At 37.3% G+C, this 26912-nt stretch overlaps 6 protein-coding genes across 12 annotated transcripts; 2 read left to right on the top strand and 4 right to left on the bottom strand.

Annotated features, from left to right (window-relative positions):
- Positions 1-3281, bottom strand: LOC148212737 (uncharacterized). The gene is made up of 3 exons (XM_088121093.1): positions 1492-3281; positions 897-1423; positions 1-816 (listed from the first exon to the last, which is right to left on the bottom strand). The coding sequence occupies exons 2-3, from the start codon at positions 1419-1421 to the stop codon at positions 508-510; spliced, it is 834 nt and encodes a 277-aa protein (XP_087977219.1). The 5' UTR covers positions 1422-1423; positions 1492-3281; the 3' UTR covers positions 1-507.
- Positions 3282-3419: 138 nt separating this feature from the next.
- Positions 3420-7106, bottom strand: LOC111015524 (uncharacterized). Of its 4 annotated transcripts, XM_088121090.1 has the most exons (7): positions 6859-7105; positions 6529-6692; positions 6271-6390; positions 6073-6192; positions 5159-5305; positions 4522-4772; positions 3420-4408 (listed from the first exon to the last, which is right to left on the bottom strand). In XM_088121090.1, the coding sequence occupies exons 3-7, from the start codon at positions 6323-6325 to the stop codon at positions 3599-3601; spliced, it is 1383 nt and encodes a 460-aa protein (XP_087977216.1). In that variant the 5' UTR covers positions 6326-6390; positions 6529-6692; positions 6859-7105; the 3' UTR covers positions 3420-3598. The 4 variants fall into 4 exon arrangements, with proteins under 4 accessions (XP_087977216.1, XP_087977217.1, XP_022146274.1 ...); XM_088121091.1 differs by lacking the exon at positions 5159-5305 and having other exon boundaries at positions 6859-7106; XM_022290582.2 differs by lacking the exon at positions 6271-6390 and having other exon boundaries at positions 6859-7104.
- A 1682-nt stretch (positions 7107-8788) lies between these two features.
- LOC111015378 (basic blue protein) lies at positions 8789-11472 on the bottom strand. 2 transcript variants are annotated; one of them, XM_088120480.1, is made up of 3 exons: positions 11293-11472; positions 10113-11174; positions 8789-9276 (listed from the first exon to the last, which is right to left on the bottom strand). In XM_088120480.1, the coding sequence occupies exons 2-3, from the start codon at positions 10291-10293 to the stop codon at positions 8933-8935; spliced, it is 525 nt and encodes a 174-aa protein (XP_087976606.1). In that variant the 5' UTR covers positions 10294-11174; positions 11293-11472; the 3' UTR covers positions 8789-8932. The 2 variants fall into 2 exon arrangements, with proteins under 2 accessions (XP_087976606.1, XP_022146082.1); XM_022290390.2 differs by having other exon boundaries at positions 10113-10312.
- A 65-nt stretch (positions 11473-11537) lies between these two features.
- Positions 11538-12223, top strand: LOC111015379 (transmembrane protein, putative (DUF1279)). Its single transcript, XM_022290391.2, has one exon. The coding sequence runs from the start codon at positions 11538-11540 to the stop codon at positions 11994-11996; it is 459 nt and encodes a 152-aa protein (XP_022146083.1). The 3' UTR covers positions 11997-12223.
- Positions 12224-13513: 1290 nt separating this feature from the next.
- UBC23 (ubiquitin-conjugating enzyme 23) lies at positions 13514-20924 on the bottom strand. Of its 2 annotated transcripts, none has more exons than XM_022290442.2 (8): positions 20662-20924; positions 16886-18937; positions 16353-16496; positions 15144-15635; positions 14960-15038; positions 14719-14858; positions 14299-14610; positions 13514-14065 (listed from the first exon to the last, which is right to left on the bottom strand). In XM_022290442.2, the coding sequence occupies exons 2-8, from the start codon at positions 18935-18937 to the stop codon at positions 13814-13816; spliced, it is 3471 nt and encodes a 1156-aa protein (XP_022146134.1). In that variant the 5' UTR covers positions 20662-20924; the 3' UTR covers positions 13514-13813. The 2 variants fall into 2 exon arrangements, with proteins under 2 accessions (XP_022146134.1, XP_022146135.1); XM_022290443.2 differs by having other exon boundaries at positions 14969-15038; positions 20662-20922.
- A 2847-nt stretch (positions 20925-23771) lies between these two features.
- On the top strand, positions 23772-26711 carry SEN1 (splicing endonuclease 1). 2 transcript variants are annotated; one of them, XM_088120479.1, is made up of 2 exons: positions 23772-24741; positions 25808-26711. In XM_088120479.1, exon 1 carries the CDS (start codon positions 24009-24011, stop codon positions 24729-24731), a length of 723 nt encoding a protein of 240 aa, XP_087976605.1. In that variant the 5' UTR covers positions 23772-24008; the 3' UTR covers positions 24732-24741; positions 25808-26711. The 2 variants fall into 2 exon arrangements, with proteins under 2 accessions (XP_087976605.1, XP_022146301.1); XM_022290609.2 differs by having other exon boundaries at positions 23774-24741; positions 25819-26711.
- The last annotated feature ends 201 nt before the right edge of the window (positions 26712-26912 follow it).

The raw sequence follows: 26912 nt of genomic DNA, 5'->3' as shown, positions 1-26912 counted from the left end.
TAAAAACGAATGAGAAGCCTCTTTATTGAATGAAAAGCAGAGCCAAGGCTTATAGACCTTGCAGCTCTGCCCTAACACTTACAAAAGAAGAGAAGAAAGACAGAGAAAGGCCTCATGAAAGGTGATCGCCTAAGAGCCTGCTTGAGGAGCGCCCTCCTGAGTGGTGCCGACCAGATCCTCTTCGAGGTCGGAGTAGTCAGAGTCCAGATCTCTGACGTACTTATCCACCAACGCTTGGGGGCCAGGGGTGCCACTAGGCCCAGACGCCCACTGCTCAGCATACCTCTTCTTCAGACCACCGAGATCGATCTGAAGGTCAGGCATGTCGGAAGCAATGCCCTTCATGAGAAACTTGAAGCCCGCGTCAGAGAAGTCTTTGGCAAATCCATCGAAGTCAGGATGTTGCCTGAACGATTCCTCCAATAGGGCTCCATTGTTGAGACGCTCCTTCACCATCTCCAGCTCAGCAGTCGCGTGCTTCAGCTCCTCATCCTTCGCTTCAAGCGCCTAGAGCATGTCGTCCTTCTCCTTGAGGAGTTGGAACTTCTCCTTCTCCAAGCCCTTGGTGATAGCATGGGCAGCTCGGAGCTGGGCCTTGCGTCTGTCCTCTTCTTTCTTCAACAGCTCGGCCTTGGCCTCCACCTCAGCCTTCAAAATTTCCACCTCAGAGTGAGCTTTCAGCAGCTCATCCTTCATGGTGGAAGAGGCAGCCTCCAAGGCAGTAGAGAACTCCTCTTTCTCCCTCGCTGCCAGAGCTTCCCTCCCATCCAGCTCGCCCTTCACGGCCAGAGCCGATTGAATGGAAGCAACAAACGCCTGAGAAAAAGTACAAAGAAGAAAGTTAGACCGAGCTACCTGTTAGGTAAATTAAGCAAAAATGAAGACACCAATCTTACCTCAGCGGCGTAGTCGATGGTCCTCTGCAGAACGGACCCCGGGTCACTTACAAATTTGGACGCTCTTCTGAGGCAGCGGTTCAAACTTGCAGCCGAGATGCGGGACACCTGGTCCCTCACCCCAGAACTTGACGGCTCGATTCTGAACCGTGCTGTCACGTCGGACGTCCCGCCCATCCTGGCCTCAGGATCGTCCACCCGATCTGCGAAGCTCGTAGGCAAGACCCCACGAGCTCCGACCTCCAAGGGGGAGGTGGTCTTCTTCTTCTTCCTCCTTCGCTTCAGATGGACTTCCTCCCTCACCTCCTCGCCCAAGGGCGAGACGTCCACCGCCTCGGTCTGATCCCTGGGGCGCTTTTCCCTCGAAGGACCCCCAGAAGACTCCAGCTCGATCACTGGGGCTGGATCTTCCGAGGCTGGCCCTACCACAGCAGGAGTGGCAGGTTTCGAACTCTGGGCGACCTCAAGAGCATGGGCTCGGCCCTTGGACTTGCGTTTCACGTTACTCGCAAACCCACAAACCATGGCTGCAAAACAAAGGAAAGAAATCAGCACAAAGTTAGAGGAAAAGGAGGGGGTAGCAAGCTCGGCATACCTAATTCGGAGTTCGGCCTTGAGGATTCAATGGGACGAACTGCAGGGTTGTAATCTAGCAGCCCGGACTCAAGCAGCAGCTTGTCGGTCACCAAGGTTCCGACCTTCCTACCCCTCGGAAAATGCTCCTTATAATATTTCAACGTTTCGAAGGAGGCTTGCGTAAGCTCGGGGACTGGTCGGATTGAAACTGCACGAAGACAAAATCCGAGTTATACCTGAATGACAGGAAAGAAAATCACAAAAAGTAAGAACTACTCCGTACCTAAGTTCCCAAACCTAGTGGGAACGTCAAAGAAGGAACGACCTGACTCGTCCTTTGCAAGTCATTCCCCAGAAGCGTAGAACCACTTCCTCACCCATCCCTTGATGGAGGTCGGCCCCTTAACTATACCGCCTGCGCCTTTCCTTGCGCACATATAGAACCAACCAGGCTTCTTAGCTATCCTTTTCGCTTCGAAGCACGCGAGGAGCTGGTCTACGTCCAACAGCTCGGCCTCTTCACTATCCCGAGCTCGTAGCCAAAAAAGGATGGCCAAAGCGAAAATGACACCCCACCCATTGGGGCCACTTGAGCCGAAGCCAGCCCAATTCGGAACTCTTGGACGAAAGGGTGAAGAGGAAGTCTGAGGCCGTACTCAAACATTTTGAAGTAGAGAGTGACCCATCCCTCTGGAGGATTGTCAGCTCTCTCCCCCTCCTCCGGAATCCTAAGGAGGATGTTCTCAGGGATAGCGAACCCCCTACGAAGGGATCCGAGGTAGTGCTCAGGTATCCTAGAAGAGTATTCCAAACCCTGACCCGAGGTGGAGGCATCACTATCCTCCCCGTCATCGGAGAACCTAAAGTTTTCTATCTCCTCGAGCTCGGACTCTAACCTACGAGCTAAATCCTCATCGGATCCTAAGTCGCTGCTAAAAGAGGACGACATGGCAACTACGTTCGAAAGAGAAAGTGAGGGAAGAGACCGACCTACCAAGGGTTCGAGCTGCCTTCAGATCGAACTCCAAGAATTCAAGAAACGTAAGGTATGACCTGAAGGGTTGGGGGTATTTATAGCTCGTCGGAAAATTTCCCCACCGTACACGTGTAATCAACGAGCGGCTAGGATCCTCCCGAAGATCCGAAGCGTCGGAATATTTGAATATTCCGATGATAAATCCACCGCAACGGTTATGTTTTCCCACGAATAGGAAGTCGTCACGTGTCCGAAGCGAATCGAATGGACTTCTCTGCCAGGTCGAGATCGGACCAGACAGAGAGGGGGCCAATGTTTGGGGGAAAGAATACCCTGGACACGTGGAAGACAGCCATTGGTGCTCCAGGGTGACCTATGAGTCACGCCCCAGCTCGGACCGCCGAGATCACCACCACTAGCGTTGACAGATGCTAAGTATGAGGGCCGAGGTGAACCTGGCCGAGGTCCGATCTACCGGGAAGCTCGGTGGGGGCCGACGTGAGCTACTGTCAGCGGCGTGATTATCGGGTGTAACCGTCGGTCCCAAGATTACCGGGTGTAACCAACGGTCCCGAAATTACCGGGTGTAACCGTCGCGAGATTAGCGGGACTACCACCCATAAGTAGAGGACCTCACTCCACGATCAAGTATGATGATTTCTGACCTCGAACTAAACTGGGAATCCGACCTATACTGACTTGATCGTCGGAGTGCTCACCTTTTTGTGCAAGTCCGCCCAAGTATTCAGATCGGTCCGGAAGCTAAGTTCGAGGTACAATCAAAAATACACTGTTGTGCATATGATTGCATAAACAAAGACAATCCATATTGATAAACCAGATGTGTAAATTCATTACTTCATAAAGTTAACTAAAGATTTGTCTCTGTAGATTCCAACCCTACGAAGGCACAAAATACATGGAATGGTTGCTTAATATGGAAAAGTGAAAAGAAAAAGGGCAAAATAGACTCAATGCAAGAACCATTATGATATTTATTGGGAATTAAATCTCAAAATTTGTCGTTCATTACATCAACTTCTTTTTGCATGACAGCATATTTTTCTCTTCTAGTTTGCCACAACCACAAAATGAACCTCTGAGAGGCTCATATATCGTTCTCTAAATGACTACAAATCAAGCTGTAAACTTACAGAAGTTCATCAGCCAAGGGTTTGGATTGTAAATTGTTAACCTTCAACTGCAGAGATGAAATCGCCCCGTTCAGCTGAAAGTATTTCGACTCAAGTTCGCTCAGGTTAGCTCTGGTATTTGAAACTTTTGCCTTTGCATTCCTCATTTCCTTTTCTTTCTGTGTCAAATCCTCCATTCGATATTCGAGTTCTTTCTTGGTAAGCTTCAACTCGTGGTCGCAGTTTGCCTTTGCTGCATCCAGAGTCCAATGTTGGCCACCGGACTCGACAGCTTCTGCGACTTCGTTGAGTATACTATGCAGCCAACCAACATTCATTTCTGAAGACTCTACGTCGTTGAGGATGGCTAAGAGTTCTCTGACTTTGGACTTGGACATCTTCTGAGAGAATTTTGTGCGCTGCAACTCTTGAACAATACAGCACACGCACTCCAGATAATAAGAGCGAATGGAAATCGATTCCAATTTACATGAAGCTGCTATGTCTCCACGCTTGTTGAAGATTGATTGCAGAATGGAAGCTAAACTCACTTTTATGTAGTAGTTCCCGACAGGTACAGAGGGCTCCGATGATGCAGATTTAACCTCTTCCTCATCGCTTTCTTCGTGACTACGAGCAATACCATGGAAAGGAAAGTTAGTGAAGTTGGGTGAAGCAGTAGCATGATCACCTTCTTCCTCATCGTGAACTGCAGGATTTTGTACTATTTCAAAAATCTCATCTGGCCTTCCATCAATGTCTTGTTTTGATTTCACAGAAGCAATTGAGGAAGCATCGGTTTTGCGGGGCTTTTGGAAATTGTCAGCCTGCCACGAAATACACAGGAAAATTAGAAGATGGGAGTTAAACCAAAGATGAAAAGTGAAGTGTTTCTGAGCGTGTGCACACATAATAGAGCGAGAGAGACTTGATGTAGCACCTTTAGGGAATCTCCTGAAACTAAAATTAATTGAGAGAACTTATTTTGCTCCTTGATTGGTAAAGAATCTTTCATGACGCGAGCTCCTGCAGAGTACGGGTTGACGTAGTCACCATTCTTCACATCTATTTTTTCCTCGGGAGAAAAATGTGGTTTAGTAACTTGAGGTTTAGAAGAAACAGCACTTGCCAAAGGTACATTGAGTTGTTGGGGCGGTTTTGGCTGGGAACCCTTCTTTGCTCCAACTGAACCTGCAGCCAAAACTACATCAGCATTCAGATAAAGACAGACATTTTTTTAGATATCTTGTCGAACTCCTACTTAATGTCACCAGCCTTAAGACAGTAAGGTTCGAGCTGTTGACGAATTAGATGAAGAATTGCCATTTCAAAATTCCCCTATTTGTCGACTGTGTGCCTTTTTTTCTTTTGCTTTCCTTCTATCCTAGCTACCACTATCAGAGTTAAATTTCAAGAATAAACCATTTACACCATCATGAAACTTTTTTTTCTAAAACAAAACGTGCTATTTCAGATTGAGCGGTTCTTCCTTCCTTGCAGTTTCTTATAATATCAATTACTTGCCTATCAAATCTGGCATAACTTTCCTTACACTGTATGCGATGGTCATGATTTACCTGAATCCCTTTCAGCCTTTGGCCTGCCAGATTGAGTGGTTCTTTTGGAGCAGAATTCCTTACAGTCATGGTAAGGATTAGATCCATTAGTGCAATCTGGATGAACTGCCTTTTTGCATTCGCCGCTGTACTTCAGAGCACCATCATCTTCATAAAGAGGGGTGGAGGAGACAGATGAAATATTTTTCTCTTCAGTGACTCAGTCATACTTAGTGATAATCTTTTTTTTTTCCCCTTTTTTTTATACCGATGATAAATCAGTTTACATATAGCATGAAATTAAATCTTTTAAGATGGTCCATGATCAAGTCATTTATCTATGAACAAATATGTTCAAAATTTAGGAACTTTCCCAAACCAAATAGGCAAACATCTCGAGAAAAGTTAAGTCACATTGTCACTTGATGTTAGTAAACATGAGGTCGAGAAGCCTAAGTTCGTGTAATTTGCATCTGGATTGTGAAAAATATGGACTAGCAAAATTTTGGTTGGTAGATTTATGATTTACAAGCATTAATATGTATGATAAAAAGTGAGTTTAATTACTATGTATTTATGTAATCTAGATTTTAAGTATTCTGAGATTAGCAAACTCTTAGTACTCATGTATCAAATATAGGCTCAACGTCTTGATGTTAGGTTATACAAATATAACCTACGAGCTTGAGAAACAAAGCCAGACAGTTTTATTATTATTATTATTATTATTATTATTGATAACTTAGAATCAGAACTTTGCTCCTCTATACCCGCCCCAAAGCCTCGACTTAAAAGATATCAAATATTTTTTGGTACTAAGCACAGGAAACTTGAGACCTTTAAACCGGTACGACCAAAAGACCCCAAGTCTTTGCCAGTGAACTAGTATCTGGTATAGTTGATAGTGAATGAGCGAAGAGCAAAGTTAAAAGAACCTGAATCCTTTCTAGCTATCTGCCTCTTCTTTTGGGAGCAGAATTCGGAGCAGACATGATAGGGATTGGAAGCATTTGTGCAATCTGAACGTCCGTTTCCTTTTCCAGCCATTTGAAAACCTGCGGGAGCCAGAGAATGATCAATTGTCTAAACCATCATGTTTTGAATGTTCACAGAGCTGAATGGTCGTAGAGTACAATAGCCCTCATTTCCACTGTTCACTAATGGATCAAGACGCCATGGCTGAATCATTATTTTGACTTGAAAACCATCCCCAGATTGTCAAACAATGACCTCAAAAACGTAAGAAATCAGACCTTGCCAAAGTTTTTAAACCAAATTAATCACCAGAAAATTAAACCTCATAAAATTTCAGCCACTCAAACAGTAATACAGAGCAGCAACAAGAGCGACAGGAAAAAGGGGAAATTAAGGGTTAGGGAGCAGAGAGGAACCTGTTGAATCAAATCCGTCCGAATGGCGGTGGCTTCCTTTTCTCCCTCAGAATGTCTCTGTCTGAACGAACAATTCGAGATGTTATCACGGAGTTGTAAAGCGCAAACTGTTGGTTCTTCTGACCCACCTACCAACCGCGATTCTCTCCAAGCACGTTGAACATCTGAACGAATATGGAAAAGAAAAAGAGAATGAAAATGAAAATGAACTCACTCCGCAGAATTTTCAGAGGGAAACAGAGGAGAAATGTAGCCTCAAATTGATAGTTATGCAGAATTGGTTGGAATTATTGGTGGAAACGCCATTAAATTCAGAGCGAGTAAAGACACCTTGCTTTCGACTTGGTAGTTGGCAGAGTCTGCCGATAATGGAAGTGAATCCGACGCATTTTGACTTCCCCAATTTGATTTCAGGCGTCATCTTCTTCCTTTTCTTTCTTGGAATTTGGCATCCTCCTTTTTGAAAATCGGATCTCGTAACTCTAATTTCTCGAAGATCGTCGCTGGAATGTAATTTTGTCTCCATTCTCATTATTCCCAGATAGTTTTCTTCTTCCTCCTCCTCTCTCTTTTTAAAAAATTATGTGAACTCAAACAAAATTCATGTGATAAGGGGTAAGTTATCATCTTTTAGGAGTTGCAAATATAATTTATTACCTTTAGTTTTTTAAAACATAGCATTTAAAAAAGATTGAGGTCTAATATTAAAATAACAATTTTATCAAAATGGTATATATTGTAATATATCATATATGTATGTAATATACTACTGATATGAGTGTTTGATATATTTACAATATATATGTAATATGCATTTGATATACTATCGATATGAATGTCAATGCAATATGTATGTGATATACATTTAATATACTATTAATACGAGTGTTTGATATATTACTGATATAAATAAAAGTTTATACTATATTTAAAAATAAATAAAAATAACAAGTGACATATTAGATTTTTGCTATCCACTACAATTTCTCTAAAAAGTAGTAGTTGAATTCAAAAATAAAAAAGTATAAACATAAATATTTCCGAACTTTTCAATTGGTTAAGACATATATAAAAAAAATGGTTCAAGATTCAGAACTTCTTTTTTATATTAAAATTATATATTTTAAAAATTAATAACTTTTTTATATGCCAAAAATAATATATTTTGTTTAAAATCTACGTACAATCGAGAGATGTAACAGCTAAAATGTTGGTAAATATAGTATTTAAGCAAATTAAAATAGCAATTCAATTTTCCCTATTTAATTATATTAATTATTAAAATGATGGTTAGTTAAACAGGATGACGTTTTAACCTAAAATTTAAAATATTAGCAACTACCAACTCTCCCATCGACTGATTTTCCATAAATTTATTTTGGTTTCCTCTTTGTCGGCACAAAATGTAAATAAGATTCAAATATGAGGGCCTAAAGGCTGCCATAAAATATTCAACACATTTTATGCAAATATGAAAAAAAAATAACAAAAAACGAAAAATATGCTTCCATTAACATTATTATATTAGGATTTGACAAAAATATTAAGGAGACGGAACAATTTACATTTAAAATGAAATTAAAATTAGAAATAGAAAGTTCATCTATCTCGACCAAATGTTCAAATCTTCGTTAAACTTAAAAAAAAAATTGTATATTTAATAGTTCTTGCTTGTAGAACTTATTTTATTCTCTCTAGAGGAAAGAAGTGACAATTTATTTATTTATTACCTATGAACCCACTTGCCCAATTTTATATATTTAGAATTGAGACAAAAAAAGATGGTATAAATTTAGATTTATAACATTTAATCAACCGTGAAACACAAAGTGTGCAGATATCTTTAACCAAATTTCTTCGAATTTCCACCCCTACACATTATTTTATTATGAAAAAAAGTCCCTTCATTCACAAAACAATTAAAATAAACAAAGGGAACATAAAATTTTGTGCGAGTCGGATAGACTTTAATTAAAAATATTTGACCAAATTACAAACCTTTGTTTTAAAAATTGGAATGTTAATTGTCACGCAAATGTTTGCTCAAAAGTATTTTTGTAATGTTTATAAAAAAATATTAACGATGTTTGTTAAAAAAAAAAAAACCTTTATAAAACGTAAAAAGTAATACTGGAACTTTTTTAAATGATAAAAGTATATATTTTTAAGCAAAAGGCAAAGTCCAAGAGTATTTTTTTTTTGTAATTGAGCCCAAATAATTTTCACATTTTCCCCCAAATGCATTCAACTATTATCAAAAGTGGACACTCAACGGCGAAAGCATTCATAATCTTCCTTATAAGTTCGAGATTCAAATTCTCACTCCTACAATTGCAATGTTATATTATTCTCCGAAAGAAAAAAATGATTATCGAACGTAACATTGAATCACAATGTTCGTACCTCAACGGAATACAAGTCCAAATGCTATAATGAAAATCAAAGTAGAGCTCCAAATTTGGTAGCTTTCATAAGAACCATGGTTGGTGGTTGGGGGAGGAGGTTGAAAATCACTATTTGGGACATGAATGGTAGAGTTGGGTTGATTGACCTCAATTCCAAACCTCATTCCACCCAAGCAATGGCCAGCCACATTGCAAATGAACCAATATTTTCTTGCTTCTTTCAGTTCAATTTCATCATTTCCACTATCATATTCACCCACTACTCCTTTGCTTGCATTGCATGATCTGTATGTCTCCTCACTAACTTCATACACATTGTGCTCATTCTTTGAGTAATTGAAAACTACAAAACCAAAACCAATAACAACTTAACCAAATTTAAGTATTAACAAAAGAATTATGATGTTTTAGGACAAACCAAATGACTAATTAGTTTTAGCGACGAAAAGACTTTCAATGCAATCGCTGTACGTAGAACTACAGCGACGTAAACTAGACGTCGCTAAATTTTGCGACATTTTCTCAAAAGCATTGCTATAACAACGTAAACTTTAATTGTCGCAAACAATTTGCGCTGTTTTGAGCTTTCATTATAGTTTTAGAGGATTGAGTGGGTAATAATGCAAAACATGATCTTAGCTCAGCGGTTAAAACACCTTACTTCTTCCCTTGAGGTCGTCGGAGGTTCACCCCATCCCTACATTTGTTGTCCTCAAAAAAAAAAGAAAGGAGCGGGTAATAATTCTGTCATTTTGGAAGCAATTTATAACTAAATTAGTAAATGAGTTGGTTTATATCTAGTTTGAATGGGACAACTAATCCATGAAAGTTATCCAACAATAGGATTCTAAATAACTCTGAGTATGAGAAACAACATATGGCATGTTATATGTGTCAAATTAGGAGATATAACATGATAGTCTAGACATAAGCTAATTGTTCAGATAATAAGATCTCTGTGTGCATCAATCCTATCATCTCTTAATCTATCATGTCATGTTTAGTTTACTTTACGTGAGAATGATCATTAATATTCAACTCAGCTTCAAGGACTACTTAGAACAATTTGTAAACTTCAAAACTTGGATTGGAAGAGAATTTATTTGGATTAGAAAAGAGAAAAGTTTGGGGAAAAAAAAGAAGTATAAAGTGGTAGAAAAATAGTGGATGAGAAGGTACCTAAAACGTCTCCTTTGGTGAAATTGTGGGTTTGTGACCAGGAAACAAAATTGATGCCAGAGTTCCATCCATCTTCACCTCCAACAAGAAAGACCTCACACTTTGACAATAATATTCCACCAAAGCTCAGAAACAGGAACAAATAATGGATTAAACTGCAATGATATAACTTCACCACCATTGTTTCTCACTCCTAATTCCTTTTGATTTCCATAGGGCAGTCAGAGAGAGAGAGAGAGAGAGAGAGGAGGATATAAGTAAATTTGATCTTGAAGCAAAATAGCAATCAACAAGTTTTAGCTGGCACAGCTAGGATAGGCATCACTGCTCTCTCTCTCTCTCTCTCTCTCTAACATGGTCAGTTTGAATAGAAAACAGATAAATTGTTTCTTAATTGTGAATCTCAACTATTGGAAAAGGACTTGGCTGTTGACTATGCCAATTTTTTGAGCCTATAAATATTATTATGCTCACCTAAAAAAACCATTCATTAGTGAGGGGCAAAATGTTTAACAAAAAGAAAAGTCACAAATTTTTGAAGGAAAGGGAAATAAATATAAATTCAATAGTATACTTGGTGAACTTCTAGCCTCAAAAGAGAGGAAAAAAAGCATTATCCTTTCAAAAGTCTCAATCCGTGCCTTTTTATAGAAAGTAGTGGCAAATCTGGAATGATAATGGCGTTCTAATTTTGCTTAAAAGTCTTTTTCCTCTATTGTCAATAGAGTTTGTTTCTTCTACATCTCCAGTTTAATCCAAACTTCCCCCATTTTAGATTCTACCACGTAAATTTTTTATCTAAATTAACCTTATTTCTAAAAGTTTATGAAAAGTCAAGTATAAATAAGATGGGGAAATTGGAAATTTTTGAAAGGGATCAAAGGTTTTTTTTTTTTTGTAATTTAACGAAAAAAATAAGATTTTTAATTAAGCCTCCATAAAAATAATCATGATTAATGGAGAATTTTATCATAGTTTTAATGACAGTTGATTCTTAAATCTTAGGAGGAACTGAGGAAGCACAAATCTGAAAAGACTTTTAAAACCTTTGTAAAATGTGCACTGCCATGAATAAAAAGGGAGAGAATTACAGTTTATACATTATAATAATAGCATAATAATATTGTACTTAAAAGAATATATATTGATATAAAAATGGGAATTGACATTCGGGTCGAACCTGATGGGCTTTAAGCCCATTAGCTGCACATCAGAACATGGGCTGCTCCTACGTTGACTCGCCCATTTGCATTAGATTTTCTTGACTTTTTTATAATCTCCAAACGCTGTCGTTTTATCCTCGGTCCCAACAAATAGGACGAATTTTAAAACCCCTGCAGAAAATCTTCGAAACCCTAGCCTCCACCGCCAAGCTCCGACGCGCCGTTTATCCTTCCCGGTCCTTTTCCCCTTCTCTTCTAATCAATGGCTTTCTTCACCGGCGGCGGCCGATTCCGCGAGCTTCTCAGAAAGTACGGCAAGGTCGCAATCGGAGTTCATTTCTCAGTCTCTGCAGCTTCGATCACTGGCCTCTATGTCGCCATCAAGAACAATGTCGATGTCGAATCGCTACTCGACAAGTTGCACATGGATGGATTCTCTTCCAAAGATCAACCGCAGACGATTCCCTCCGAATCCACGTCGTCCGCAGATGACGGATTTGTGATCGAAGAAAGGCCTGTGTCGGAAAATCAATCGACGGCGGTGCAGGAGCCGAGGAGGAGGAATCGCACCGCCGAGCTCGCAGCGTCGACTGGCGGCGCGTTGGCTTTGGCCGTGCTTTGCAACAAGGCGCTGCTGCCGATTCGGATTCCGATAACGATTGCGCTCACGCCGCCGATCTCGAGGCTGCTGGCGAGGCGAGGGATTATGAGAAGTGGTTAACGAAATGAAATTCATATCATTGGTTCTTCATATTTATCGTACGTTGAATGATTCGAAATTAGGAGAGGAACTCTTTGGCTTGGATCGGCCATGATTGATTAGAGTTAAGCTTTCATCGAGTATTATGATCCATTTCTATTTTCTTTCAGGATTTTTTTAAGAAAGATATCTCTGTTCACCTTGTCAAAATAGCAATAAATAAAATTGCACTATAGTGCTTCTACTTCGATTTCATTAGCACTAAGAAAATTTTAATTGTTTAATTAAACAAGAAGAAGAAGAAGAAGATAGAATTATATTTTTCTCCTTAGGTTTTGCACTTAATTCATTTCGATTATAACTGGATTTTTTTCTTTATTATTATTTTTGATAATGAAACCACTGAAATTTACAATTAGAAACTCAATTGAGTTTTGTTTTTTCCAAGTAAAAAATCTAAAATTAAATCTTAATTTTCATATTTATTTCATTTTCCAAACACTTTATATATTTTTGTCAGTCATTTTTTTAATCTTTTCATAAATAGTTTATTTACTTGAATTAAGAGTATTAATTAATAAAAAAGATTAGTTAAGAGTTCGAACTCACGAACACATATGTTTCAAAATCTACTTATAAGACAAGTATTTCATACTTCCTATAAGCCATTTGATGTTATCTTTCCAAATGAATCTAAGTCTCAAGTAATTAATAAAAAGACTAACAGTGAGAAATAAAATATTTTTTAATACAAACATTTGAAATAAATAGAAATAGAATAAATATGAAAGTCCAACAAATATATTCCAAATTACTTGTAATAGTTTATTTCTTTTGCTTCGATTTAGTCTCTCTTAACCAACTTATGCCATTTTTGTTCCTCTACTTTCAAATTTGGTCTATTTTAGTTACACTTCTTTCACAGTATCCATTTTCAACTTTTGTTTATTTTAATCAATTTATTCTCAAAATGATCGTGTTTTAGTCCGTGTACTTTTAAAAATTACCATTTTGGTCCACATCTACAAAATTTCAACATAAATTTTACACGCAATAAAAAATCCTTTAATATAAAACTACATTTCAAGAAATTTAGTGAGTGAATGTAATGCCAAATTTTTTATTAAAAATAAATAAGACAAAATGAAAACGAATGGACCAAAATAGTCACTAACCAACACAAACGTTTCAAAAATACAAAGACTAAAATGAACCAAAATTAGAAGTATAACGACCAAAATAAACGTTTGCAAAGTACAGAAACCAAAATAACGTCCAAAGTTTGACGAAAATGGACCAAAAGTCGGGGGAACAAATAATCGTATTTAGACCGAGATTTTAAGAGCACCCGAATCTCTTCGAAGCGTTAAAATTACTTCTCCAGCATGTCCTAAAGAGGTTCCGACAAGTTCTTACAACAGAAAGTCATAAAGAATAAAATGCAGAACAAATATCACACTTCTTTACTCTTCTTCGAGCAATATTTGAACGCAGTAAAAACAAATCCTCAATGAAGTCCATTTAAGGCACAAACAAGCTAAGACAGAGCAAGATCAATTAATTTCTAACTTGCAATGTAATCTGACTTTCTGTTTCAAAAAAATGTGATGACAGAGACCAAAGAGTTGTCCCAAAAACCCAGCTCCCAAAATTATATGAAGCTTTCAAAGGCATGAGAGGCCCCAGTTCAAAACTTATAAACAAGGTGCATCATTGATCATAATGGGTAAAGGGAAAAAAGAAGGCTTTAACATGAATGGGGATGAATAGGGGGAAAAAATTACCTTGTCGGCTATATGTAAATGTTGAAAACTTGTCAATTGGAGTTCTTTTTTATGCTACAACTGTTGAAAATGCTTAAAATCATGACAATCAGCTCCGACTTCGTTCAACGATGAGAAGAGCTTCGGAACAATCTTAGCGAGCATAAGCTTGAATCCGACTGACGTGGAGTTCGGATCACTTTCTACTCTTATAGATGCGTCTTCTGAGAGAGAGCCAATCAAGTGACCTTTCATGTATGCATCACAGGCCTTCAGGATGAAATATCCACGCCTCCTGAAATGTTCTTTAACGAGATCTTCAAAGTCCTATTCATGAACAAACTTCAAATGGTCAACGTAATATTGAAGTCAATATATCACTAGCAGTCATTAGATCATAAACTTTTTGAGTACAGCACAATAAGGAAACTACTTTCCTCTTCATATGTTTTCTAGTCTTTTTAACGTGTGAAGTTTGAAGATTATGTGGACCAGAAAAAGTTTACAACAAAGATATAAAATGAAAGAACGACAATAATAATAATAAAAAGATTACCCACCTTGGGAGGCTTCCTCATAAGATACATTATTGTCTTGCAGTTCAATAAGAAAGTGTTTTCATTGTACGACAAGGAATTTTTCTCTCCTTCTGCTGTCCCAACTTGCTTGTCATAACCAGCTTCATTAAAATATGGTTTAGAATTCAACACTAATCCCTGAAGCGAGACCAACACTTGAAGGATGCTAGAAGACTTTGGATCCCACACTTCATTTCCTCTGCCAGTCCAAGTATTTAAAAGGCTAAGGCAGACTTTGCCTTCCTCGTAAAGATTGGGATTTATCCGCCAGCCACCCGAATGATAATATGCTGACTGCATCATCACAAACCCCATCAGCGAGCTACAAGATATAGGACCCAGAAACTAAAAGTGACCTAATGTCATGACAGGTGTACTGATTAAAAATCAAGTATTGCTTACTGGTGGAACATCGGGATACTCTGGTGGGAGGTGAAAGTCGAAGAAGAAGAGGCCATCTTGGTAAGGGGTCCCATAAGCCCCAACAATGACTGCTCTTAAAAGGTCCATACGATCTTCGTAGACTCGAACATATATCCCATCTGTCATAAGAATTGATCCATAGCTTAAAGTCAGTGGCCAGCAAACAGATACATGGATGTCAAAATCTCAGGGGAGATGGTATAATCAAGAACATAACAACATTGTTTACTTGGCAGATTATTCTGGAGGATACTCCAATCTTGCTGGATTTTCTTATGCCATTTCCTTCCATTATTAATCTGCATGCAGCAAAGCCATGCATAGAATTATTCGTGCATCATCAAAAGTGGTGTCTTATCTTCACAAAATATATCAACATTTGGAGAATTTTGTAAATTACTTACTTGTCCATTTGTACCAATAAAATAATGATCCAAAGGATCTTTAGCTATATCAAAGCTTTTGAAGCTGCAGGTGCCACCCTCATAGCATGCTGAACCATCTGATTCTGCAGTCCTCAGGTCACTGAAAGCTTCTGCCGTTTCCAACACTTTTGATGGCTCTGAAGCAACATCGTCCTCTTCTCTTCCACAATCAGAGTTCATATCAGAAGTATAAAAAGAATTGGATTTCAGAGAGCTAGACAGCCTAGACTGAAGCCCAGAGTCATTCTCCTCTGAGGCTTTAGTTCCCGAGGATTGAATCTCACTTTCACCATGGGAATCCAAATCCATTGAATCTGAATTTCTTGGTCCTCGTGAGAATATTCCAGCAGCCAATCTAGTAACAAATCGTAGTGCAGCAAGTGGAACAGAAAGAGCTAGATTACTTCCTGAACTATTCTGCTCACTCTCTTCCTCCTCAGAATTCACACCAGTATCCTGCAGCTCAATATCCTAGAGACATTGACTTGGGTCATTATTTTACTTAGAAAGAGATGCCATAATATATATCAGTGAAATTACTCTGTAAGTATACATAACAAAGTTGCCCCCAAAGGGCATAACTAGTAAACATTTAAGGGCACAAGAAGTACAGTATTCAATTTATAAGAAAATGCCGTAATTTCAATAACCAGAACGAGGGGCATACCATACAGAGGGACAATAATTAAAAAAATACTATGAAAATTTTCACCAAAATCCTTGGAAAATGAAATTTTGAACTCACCTCTATGTCTAAACCATACATGTATACCTACTTTCAAAAAGCTGACAATCACAAGCCTGACTCCAGATATGTGGCAGAGTTAGCTTAAAGTGTGAGTGTGTTTCAAATGAACAAAAATTTATAGTAAATTTTCAATTTTATGATTATACTTGACTCAATCTATGAGTGAGAACTAAAGAATGACAAATGCAGTATCTATCAAAATATATTTTGGATCCCATCATTAAAGGAAAATTGAATTAAAAGACACGAAGGTATTCTGATAATGGCTTTTGCAACTACTGGACATAATTGAAACAAAAGTATAGTGGTCCTCAATGACATGCTACTTATTGTTTTTTCTTCAGTTTCCTAGCCGGAAAATCTGGAGATCATATCACTAGAATCAATTAAAACTAAGTAAATACAAGAAATGCTAAATAAGTGTTTCAAAAGAATATTACCTCCTTGGCATTCTCAACAGAATCCATTTCATCATCATCATCAACTGTTTCCCAACTTGCAGCACCATTACTCACTTCACTCCCAGCAGCAATTGATTCATCATCATCATCTCGACCAACAACATAAATTGCTTGAGGGCCAACCTTAGTAAAACAACAAATCACTTTAGCATTTAAGTTCTACACCTCTGGGGTGAGAAAAGTGAAAAGTGCTAAAACATAAATCAGTTACTACATAAAAGTGTGAGATTATAGCATCCATTAAGATGAAACAAACAGAAAAAATAACATTTATCGAATTTTCAGATAAACTATTTAAAAGCCAAGCAGATATTACATTTAAACATAACATTTAATTCCTACGGAAATAGGAAAATAACAGCTCCCAATCCTACCCGTCATAGCAAAAAAGTGTTTGACTTCAATTAGAAGACATTCTTCCATTTATAAGAAAATTGTATGCCGGACAGTCTCATTGTCTATATTTAAGAATAACTAAGCAACATCTTCAAGAAATTAAGAAATGAAAATACCGTTGAAACCATGCCATTAGCCCAAGTAACTTCAATATCACCATTCTTAAGACCAGTTATATTTCCAACCCAAGAGAGATCTGAGAAGTCAATGCAATCATCGCCACATGATGGATCTTCTACGTTCTTGCTTTCTGGACCCTTTTCTGTACAACTCATCACCTCATTCGTTGAACTTTGCTGCTTTAATTCTTCAATATTGTTTCCAGAAGACATTGCTTCTGTACAATCAGAAACAGGTGACAATCTAACAACCACATCACCATAACAGTAGTCATAGTCTGGATGCCCTTCTAGCTCATACACACTAACAATTTCCTCTGTGTCAAACTCTCGAGGATCCTCTGCCCTCGCAACTGGTTTTAACCACCTCACACAGGCTGTTCGCTCCTTTGCATGAACACTTTTCACAACCCCTACTCGCCTGCTTTCAGTAACATCATCGTCATTATCGGAGGCCTTCTCAACCACATACTGTTCTGGAACAAATTCATGATCACCAGGATTATCAATTGGAATCAAGCTTGTCGAATCCAGTGCACATTCTGTCCGGCCATCCTGCCATGCAACATCAACTTTTGTCTTAGTATTAATAATTAAAAGGGCCCTCTCAAAGTTTTCCTCTTTCTTTCTAGCCTTCTTATCTCTCCTGACGACAACTTTACGAATTTTTTTGCGGTGGAGAGGCCAAGTCTCATGAGTAGTCTCCTTGGGAGCTCTAGAACTACTAGATTCAGGCAAAGTATTACATTCCAAATTCCTGTAATTTCCATCACATGCACTAATGGAATCAAGATCAGTGGATTCAGTTGTCCCGCTTAATTCATCTGGCATGGTATCCTCTGAATCACATGCACCCACTTGACCCGTTTGTACAGAATCTAATGTATTGGTCACTGAATCAGGAGGTTCAATCTGTAATGAGTCCTTACTCAGGCCAGAGGAGAATGAGGAGGGAAGAAGACACCAGTCACCCAATTGCCAATTTGCATGCGAAAAACAAGATAATAATCTCAAATTCTTAGGACTCTGTTCTTCAGTTGGGGTGGTAGAAGAATCGGGTCCATATCCAGCGGATGCTATCCAGTAAATAAACACCGATCCAACTGTAACTTTAGTGACAGTACCTTCCAAGCGATTAGGTTTCCATAAACCAGAAAGCCATTTAGAATTCTTGAAAACTGTGGAAGAACTCGCCCTTACACGCTGACCAGGATAGTAAGGAAAGTTAGCATCTTCAAGGATATTCTTAGAAACTGGTTTGAGCCGCAATGGCTCTGCCTTTGTGACTTTACACTTGGAGCCATCATCAAACATCACAGTCACATTGTCCAAGACATCGTCTATTCTACCCAACCATGGACCAAGGACCACATAATCCCCCACAGTGAAATCTCTCACACGTTTCAAGTCTTTAGATGATATATCTTTCATAATTGACCCATCAGGAACCAACAGATCAACAGAGATATTTACATCTACCACAACACCTGCTTGCCCTGTTGGATCAGAAACAGCAGCGACGAAATCACCATGCAAGAAACCCCTATCTATAACTGTTAAATCATTAACATTCTGAGTTGTCTCACTTTCATCCATCCAAAGGACTCGAACTTCATCGACAGGAAGAGGTTGGCTCTTATAATTATCTCTGTTGCCATTTTTGCCATTACTGTCATCACCATAATTTTCCATGTTTTGACCTTCTTTCTCTCCCTCGCCATCATAATTGTTACAATCCTCATCATCGACGCCAGCCTCGCCATCGTCGTCGTCATCTTCATCATCAGTAATGTCACTATCCGAATCAGCATCGCCAGCAACTTCAGTCACAATCCCTATCATACCACTGCCTTTGCTTTTTACAATATCTTGCCTGTATACATGTGGAATATTAGGCTTGTCGCTAGTATTCTCACTTGTTCTTTTAGTTTCATCATTATTTATAATTGGCATGTGGATATTTCCACTTGAAGAAACACCATCCTCATTTATAAAACTATCGCTAGTACCAATGAGAGATTCCTTGTCCACAGAATCCTGTTGCTCCATCTGAAAATAAAGAAGGAAGGATGAGAAAGCCACCATCACTTACATGTGTAACTCAAGTATTCAACATTGAGACAAATATCATTTGAATACTGTAAACCACATTTGTCAATGTTCCAATCTAAGAAACGCAGATGCAGAAACAGGACACGTACATTAAGCAATGTGGAATGGCAACATATCAGTTCTAAAAGAGTTAGGACATGAACATGGTTGGGGCACATTGAATGGAGTATACTTTACATATTTTTATATGTTCTAAAGAATTGAAGATACAAACTTGTATTCTCATCCATTCAAAACCGAATTTAAATGCTGCAATGCAAAGTAAAATATATCGCTGTTGCATAATATTCTCGAACAGCAAAATATAATCCAGCTCAAGCATCCCATAAAATATACAGTCCTTAAAAAAACCATCCCAAACATCACTTTCACATCTTCTCAAGTCAAGTAAAATGCATTAATTCTCCTTTCAGTTTTCTATTCATTTTTATGCATTTGTTCATTTATCTTTGTTACTAGATCAATATTCCTAGATTTTTTTTTTTAACGAAATATTCCTAGTTTTTATGGAAACTAGTTTTTTTTTCATTTTTTAATAAATTTTCTTTACTTTCTCTGCCAGATGCACCTACTATGAGCATACTAATGTGTCAGCATCCCCAAAGCATACTTCATGCATCCTCACCGAGTGCGACAATCAAAAATCTTTAACACTTCAAATCATGGGCCAAAAGATATTCATGTTGGATATCTACACTCCACACGAAATAAGAGCATTCATGGTTCTTAGGCGCCAATTTGGCAGCCAAGAAAGTTAAAAACAAACAATTAATCCATGGGTCCTGAGTTCGTAGTAAGCACAAGATAATGCAAAAACTAATTGTTGTAATTTCACTCGAAGCAACTATCAAGTCAAAATAAGCTCAGAAAATCTTTTCTGGCTCATATTTTCATCAAGTACGGAAATTGTGTAGGATCGACACAGCAGGGGGTGGATTATTTTAGAGCATATTTTTGGAATGATGAATCAGGAGGGTGAGATCTTTTGCAAGTAGCTTTTTGCCCGTACTTAGAGCACTGGCCAAATATATATCCATCTAAAGTATATCTCAATCGTCTCCATGTTAGATTTTCAGTTTTTAAATCCAAAAAGAACAAAAAAAAAACGAGAAATAGAAGGAAACACGAGTTACAAACACAACAGAAATAAACAATTCTGGGTACATTTACTATATTTTTACTAAGACGAGAGAACAAAATAAAGGAGAAACAGAACGTCATGAGAAGGAGCCTTTTTTATACCAGCGATTGGTATAACCATCCATTGATTCTATGAAGCTAACATTAAATGGCAGGCACCAGACTGCACACAAGGCATCCAATTGACGCCTTCGGATTCAAAAATTAATTTCATTAAATAATCGAGTTGGTTGAATCAGATATCACGAGAAGGAACAATAGCAAAAACCACTTACCTTCCCATGAAATGCAAACGAAAACCCCGAGCAGGTCATAATTACCAGCGGAACCATTCATGGAAACAAAAACAAATAAATAAACAAAACAAAGGAGCTGAAAGCCACGATTTGAGACCTTCTTAGATCAATCTTTCGGGCTAAATTCAAATACTCCACCCGTTTGCAAACAAAAAGGAACGACTCTTCTATCCAAAAGCTCAATCCTATAAAGAACCAAAATAAACAAGCTAAAAAATTGAGAACCTGAACTTTGGGCGATACGCGACAGCAAGATTGCAGAAAAGCGAGGTAGACAAAAGAACTGCAAAAAAAAGTAATCTGAGAAACGTCGCCGATTGGAGAGAAAGAGGTGCAGATGTTGAAGAAGACGATGCAATGAAGAAAATCGAGCTCCCTGATTTTGAACGGAGGGTTCCTTCAAACACCGTCTTCGAACCAGAGAATATAATGCCAAGGAACCAACAAGAGAGAGAGAGAGAGAGAGAGAGATGGAGGAGCTGGAAAGAGAGCACCGTGGGATAGGTTTGTAAATACGTAAACATTTTGGGGTCAATTAGGAAATTAATTTAAAAGTTTGGGACCTTATTGTTTCATCGTCGTATTTGTGCCCCACGAATGTGGTGATGCATCACGACCGTTAAAAATGAGGATCAAGTCGAATTTCTTACGTTACAAAATGTGTATTTTTTTTTTATAAATTGAGGTGTATTATAAGTATAATTCAATGGTGAAGATATTTTTTTACTTTAAAATTTACATATTTTTAGACAATCGATCTTGATTGGAGATAGAGTATCAATTACGATGAGTTCAATTCATGCTGGCATAACTCGTTTTTTTAGAAGTCGGAGGTTTAATCTCATGTATTGAAAAAAATTTATATATATTTGACATGAATGATAGATTTGACAAATGTTACTATTATTTATAAAGTAAATGGTTCGATTCTCCACTCCAATAATCATTTTAATATTTTACATTGGTTCAAATGTAGGAGCGTAGTGTTTAAAATCAAATAAAACTTTGCTAAATAATTAAAATACAGTTTACGACAAGACTAAAATAGTTTTTTTTTCCTCTGTTTTTTTTTCTTTTGTTTTCTTTTTGTAGTTTTTAAAAGAAATTAGTATTTTTGTTTATATTCAATGAATGCGTGGGCAAGACCTTCAACTGTTTGTATAAAATATTATGCTCAAAGGTGTAGAAGTTATTATTTTACAGTTTTGATACTAAAATGGGATATTTAAAAGTTGGGGAAAATAACAATTATTTTAAGAAATATTTATTTATAGTTTTGGATTTCAAGTAAAGGAGATGGGAGGTGCTTTTCTTCGGGTCCTCAAATGAGTTTATCATGTACCTACAGCTACAAGGCAAGTTACCCTTTATTTTGCGTTAAAAAAACATTTTAATTAAATAAATATAATAAAACTACGAGTCTTCAACTATTTTGTTTTCATTACAGCTTTTTAATTTATAGAAATCCTCGACTATTAGTTGAGTATTTACTCATGTTTTAATAGCAGCGAAGTGTCGTAAGCATAATTTAGTGGTAATTGACATATATTTGTGACTAAACCGTTATGAATTCGATCACTCACTTCGTATGTTGTAAAAAAAATTACGATGAATTCATTTAGCATTCAAAAATAGGATTGGCGAGGGAACAAGCAGAATTGGGAAAGGGGAGACAAGAGATTGGAAGGTATCTTTTTCACAAAGATCCTTACCCCATAGGACGATGTGTGGATCTAAGAGGAGCCTAAATATTGTGCACCAATATTGGTATGGACTGTTCTTGCCGATGTCAGGAAAAAAAATCAAACTTCTTTAAATCAAGTCTATGTTAAAATTGAAACTTTATTACACTACAGTTGATTTTAAAAACTAAACTTGTAATTTTACTGAGATTAAAAGTATAGAAGCTCACAACTCAATTGACAAATTAAGTCAACAAGTTCCCCTCTACTCTCAATTCCTCTCATGCCTTTGCTTGCTGAAATTCGAGAGATTCCCAAAGGTTTGAGGTTGGCTCATTCCACGTGTATCACTCATCTGGTGAAATCCGACTCTCTCGACTCAATACGAGGCAAAATTCCCACTCTGAATACAATTGGTTTATGGATAGCATTTATTTAGTCCCAATTTTTTCATCTATCTCCCTCACCCATATCCCTAGCAACTAACCAACTTACATATCGACAAAAATGGCTATTTCTCATGGTCTAAACTGATCATCTTTTCTTTATACTTATTTATCTTGTTAAGGTAAATCTGTTTCAAAAGCAGCTCACGTGACGTCAACTTAATTTTAATATAAAAAAAAGACTCACTACTCAAGTGTTAATTGTAATCACTCTATTCGATATTTTATCGAATCCAATCGAAAATTCGAATCGATAAAATATCGAATCAGACCACACCAACTACAGCAAAGTGGCTAGATTTTCAATTATGCATAATATCGGTAAATAATCGAACATAATCGAAATATTACTTCTAAATAAATTAAATTAGTTTTAAAACGTACTAATTCCTTTTAAAATATATTATGCACTTGCATGATGGCATTTTTGTAAATACCACGTAACCCTATGCTACCGTCTACTTCTCCATCCCCTCTCGTAGATTAGGGTTTGGTTTCTTATGTCTTTCCATCTTTTAATATCCCGCTCATCCCTTCCCCTGCTCCCTAATTGGGCAACAAGCCCAAAGCGCAAGATATATTTATTTATTATTAAATTATAAGTTTTTTAATACAACATAGACTTGGATAATATGTGGTGATTTGAACTTATGATTTATTGGTTAGAGACATTTGTCATGTTGATATTTCATTATAACTTTGTTTCATATATTTCAAGTTTGTATTTAATACATCTCTAAATTTTAAAAATTATCTAATTAAGTCTTTAAAATTTTAATTTTGTACGATAGATCCTCAAACTATAAGATTGTTTGTTAGGCTCATGAATTTTTAATTTTGTGTATAAAAATTTGTGGTCTCAACATAAAATTAAAATTTATTTTAATATATATGAATTTTAAAAAATATCGAATATGTCATTAATTCTTGGATAAAATCTATTAGATATTAAATAATATATTAGAAACAAAATTATACATTAATATTAATAAAGGACATAAAATTGAAAATTTAGGGACATATCATATAAAATTAATAAATTTATTTGATTTTATATAAAAGAAAATATATTTGATACAAAATATAAAATTCATGCATTTATTCGACACTTCCCCTCCATATTGTTTTATTGTACAAGAAAAAAATCAACAATTTTTTTTAATTTATTTTTTAATTCATAGATTTATTAAAACTTTCTTGAACAAAATAACCGGCGAACCCGACCCATAAAGGCGAGACTGGGGCGAGGAACGCCATTTTTCGATCGGCAAGTTATTAGCTTTCCCCTCCGCCGCCGTCCTTCTCAATTTTCCTTTTTTTGTGAAGCGTCTCTATCGGATTCTCCTTCATTTCTTCATTTTCTTCCTGATCTTGTGAATCGACGTATTAGGGCACAAATTTGAAACCTCGATTTCGTTGTTTCAACTCTTTCAGGCCGGCTTAAATGGGGCCAAGATGGAAAGGGAAGGGTTCAGAAGCCAAAGCTCTAGCAGATCCCATGTCGAAGATTGTACTTCAGCTTCAATCTTCTCTAACACAATCGGACGCTCAGGGACTATTGTCCGGATGTAGTGTACTTTATCAAGCAGATGAAGAACAAACCGATCTTTTCAATCGCGCTTGTTTCGGTCGACCCATTGTTACAGCCGATAAGGATAAGCAATGGTTTCAATTGGGCGTGGAGGAGGCGTTTTACTTGTCCTGTCATTTGAAATGCCTCAAAATTGTCGATGGACAAGATTGTGAAAAGAATGCTGAACAGCTGTGGGAGTATATGAAGTCCCAAAAGGCTACGTTCCCTGAGTTTTACAAGGCTTATCAACATCTCCGGATGAAGAATTGGGTTGTCAGACCTGGATCTCAATACGGGGTTGATTTTGTGGCTTATCGTCACCATCCGGCTCTCGTCCACTCTGAATTTGCTGTTCTTGTGTTGTCCGAAGGAGGAGGAGACAGTAACGAAAATGGGCGATTGAGAGTTTGGTCTGATTTTCTCTGCACAATTCGGCTCTGTGGAAGCGTTGCAAAAACGCTGCTAGTTCTTAGCGTCAATAACAATGGAAGCAGTTCTGTTTCTCCTTCATTTTTGGACAGCTACTCCATTGAAGAACGTACGGTTACAAGATGGAGTCCAGAACAGTGCCGTGAAAATCCTGCAAAAGTGTGAATTATACCAAGTAAGATATGATGTAACCTCTTTATTTGTTATTTGCCTAATTCCCGGTGGTTCTTCATGTATAATGAAAATTGAGTAGCTAGAGCCACTTAAGATGTTCAGTTTTAAATGGGTTTTGATTCTTTTGAAGATGATATAGTCACATCACAACACAATCATGTTCTTCCAATTAAACTTGAATATTTTTCGTGTAGGAAATTGTTGAAGTATCCATACTTTCAGGAATAAAAACAACCCAACTGAACATTGTTGAATGTAAAGATCCAATCCCCACAATACATACACAAACAATCACTCATTCGAGATGAAAGATTAGTTGATGTTAGATTACCAGAAACCTCAAAATTTAAATTAAAAAGCTCAATAGCTGTTGGGTTGAAAATTAGCAAAATACTTAACAAGTGAAATATTTGAGGAAATGACAAGAGGTTGAACATAGAATTTTATGGTTTGATACATGTTAAACTACTACTAAACTCAAAATAATATGTTAAAAGTATAATTTAATATTTTGTTATACTCTCTGCCATTTAAAAAATATCTTCTGGGTTTTGCCTTCTCCATCCATACTTTCCTCCTTGGGGGGTTAGTCTGTTTTGATCATTAGTTGCTCCTGAATTGTCCAATGGAAATGTCATAAGCAAACAAAAGAAAATGGTTTTAATGTCAGAGACATGTTCGTCTGGCTCCTTTTGAGGCTGGCCACTGCACCTTCTATGCAATAGTGGTAGACATACAGAGTTCGTCTTGATAATTGCTCCACTTTCTGCACTTTGGATTGGCAGTTAGCCAATTCAAAATGTCTCTTTGTACTACGTCAAAGACTGAACAAACCAAATTATTGGAAAAAAGTTCGTATTTCAAGTATTGTATCACAACAAGTAATCACGTTTTGTACACAATAAAGCCACTACGCTAAATTATTTCAAAAAAAAAAAAAAAATTGACTTTCAAGTACTGTTGCTTTCTTTTGCATATGCTTATACAGTGTACTTGATTTAATGACTAGAAAAGGGAACATCCTAATTTCTGAAGTAGGCCCTCATGCACTTGTTAATGCTTTATAGTTTATATGCAGTCAAAGGTGGTCTAACGAAGAAGAAGAATCGCGTGGGGAAATTGAAACTATGAATTTTGAAAAAGAAGGTAGATAGGAAAAGGCAGAGGCTTAGTCAAACATATCGATTGCTCGAGCACCATGAAGTACCTAGGGAAATCGGAAAGGCGTTTCCTGTTTTAATGGTGGCCACCCCAGCTACGCTAAATTACCATGGAAGATCATGTGAAGGACAAGATTGCTAAGATGATCATCATCATTATTACACTATCAACTCTAACCTGAAATCTTTCTTGGCTACTTGGATGAAGGACAGCCTGTATAGTGTAAACTGGTTTTATCAGGTGATATGTCAATTTATCTTAAACACGACGGTTTGCAAATTGGACTACGAGTACTGGCTCTTATTGTTCTTCAATAGATTCGAGGATTTGATGGACGAGTGCTGAAATCTCCCGGACAAACACAGTTGTGATTGTGTTTACAACTGTTTGACGAAAAGGCAAAAGCCCTTGTGTGATTATTTTTCTCCATCCAATTTGGTCTCCTCCAACATCCTGCAGTTTTTGGTGCGGCGGGGTGGTATGGAGAAGCAAATCTTTGCAAAATCTTCAGATATTGCTCAAGGATGTGAAGCAAACGGTTAATAAGAGCACATTGTAGAGGTGCTAAGAAGTGAAATTCTTTGAAGCCATGCCTACCAAAGTGTCACACTCGAATATAAAATTTAAAGTAAAGAAAGTCCCCATATCTCCCTGCTTCCTCAAGTTTTCTAAGTTTTGAATTGTATGAGCCAGGAAGAAACCATTAGTTAAGGTTTTTTTTTTGGGCTGTTCTTGTACAACATGTTTGGAAGGAATGACTTGGTGGGTCGAATGATCTATCTTTTGAATAGTAATAGATGTCTTTATTTACAGGTGTGCACGAATTTAGAAAGATATATTTTTGGTTTATTTTTTATTAGTTGTGAAGTTTTTTACACTCTATTTGAATTATGCAAAGTAGCCTCTTCTTTAAAAGCTCATCTCCATGTAATACTATACATGTGAACCACTGTATTTAACCAATGTACATGGACTGAAATAGGAATATTATTTTATTGCTATTGCATTTAA

The sequence above is a fragment of the Momordica charantia genome (genome assembly GCF_013281855.1).
Source record: "Momordica charantia cultivar OHB3-1 chromosome 2 unlocalized genomic scaffold, Mcharantia_2.0 BLBB01000002.1, whole genome shotgun sequence".
Classification (NCBI taxonomy): domain Eukaryota; kingdom Viridiplantae; phylum Streptophyta; class Magnoliopsida; order Cucurbitales; family Cucurbitaceae; genus Momordica; species Momordica charantia.
The sequence above is the reverse complement of the archived record's forward strand: the minus strand, read 5'-3'. Positions and strand labels throughout refer to the sequence as shown.

Excerpts from the sequence above, each read along its gene's own strand:
- LOC148212737 (XM_088121093.1), bottom strand. The coding sequence starts at position 1,421 with ATGGTTTGTGGGTTTGCGAGTAACGTGAAACGCAAGTCCAAGGGCCGA. Across the intron at positions 817-896 it reads CCATCGACTACGCCGCTGAG|GCGTTTGTTGCTTCCATTCA; the intron begins GTAAGATTGGTG and ends ACTTTTTCTCAG.
- SEN1 (XM_088120479.1), top strand. The coding sequence starts at position 24,009 with ATGGGGCCAAGATGGAAAGGGAAGGGTTCAGAAGCCAAAGCTCTAGCA.
- LOC111015378 (XM_088120480.1), bottom strand. The coding sequence starts at position 10,293 with ATGGTGGTGAAGTTATATCATTGCAGTTTAATCCATTATTTGTTCCTG. Across the intron at positions 9,277-10,112 it reads CACCAAAGGAGACGTTTTAG|TTTTCAATTACTCAAAGAAT; the intron begins GTACCTTCTCAT and ends TTGGTTTTGTAG.
- LOC111015379 (XM_022290391.2), top strand. The coding sequence starts at position 11,538 with ATGGCTTTCTTCACCGGCGGCGGCCGATTCCGCGAGCTTCTCAGAAAG.
- UBC23 (XM_022290442.2), bottom strand. The coding sequence starts at position 18,937 with ATGGAGCAACAGGATTCTGTGGACAAGGAATCTCTCATTGGTACTAGC. Across the intron at positions 14,859-14,959 it reads TAATCTGCCAAGTAAACAAT|ATGGGATATATGTTCGAGTC; the intron begins GTTGTTATGTTC and ends TTCTTATGACAG. Across the intron at positions 14,611-14,718 it reads AGTATCCCGATGTTCCACCA|TCAGCATATTATCATTCGGG; the intron begins GTAAGCAATACT and ends GTGATGATGCAG.
- LOC111015524 (XM_088121090.1), bottom strand. The coding sequence starts at position 6,325 with ATGATTCAGCCATGGCGTCTTGATCCATTAGTGAACAGTGGAAATGAG. Across the intron at positions 5,306-6,072 it reads GATAGCTAGAAAGGATTCAG|ATGATGGTGCTCTGAAGTAC; the intron begins GTTCTTTTAACT and ends CTCTTTATGAAG. Across the intron at positions 4,409-4,521 it reads TTTCAGGAGATTCCCTAAAG|GCTGACAATTTCCAAAAGCC; the intron begins GTGCTACATCAA and ends ATTTCGTGGCAG.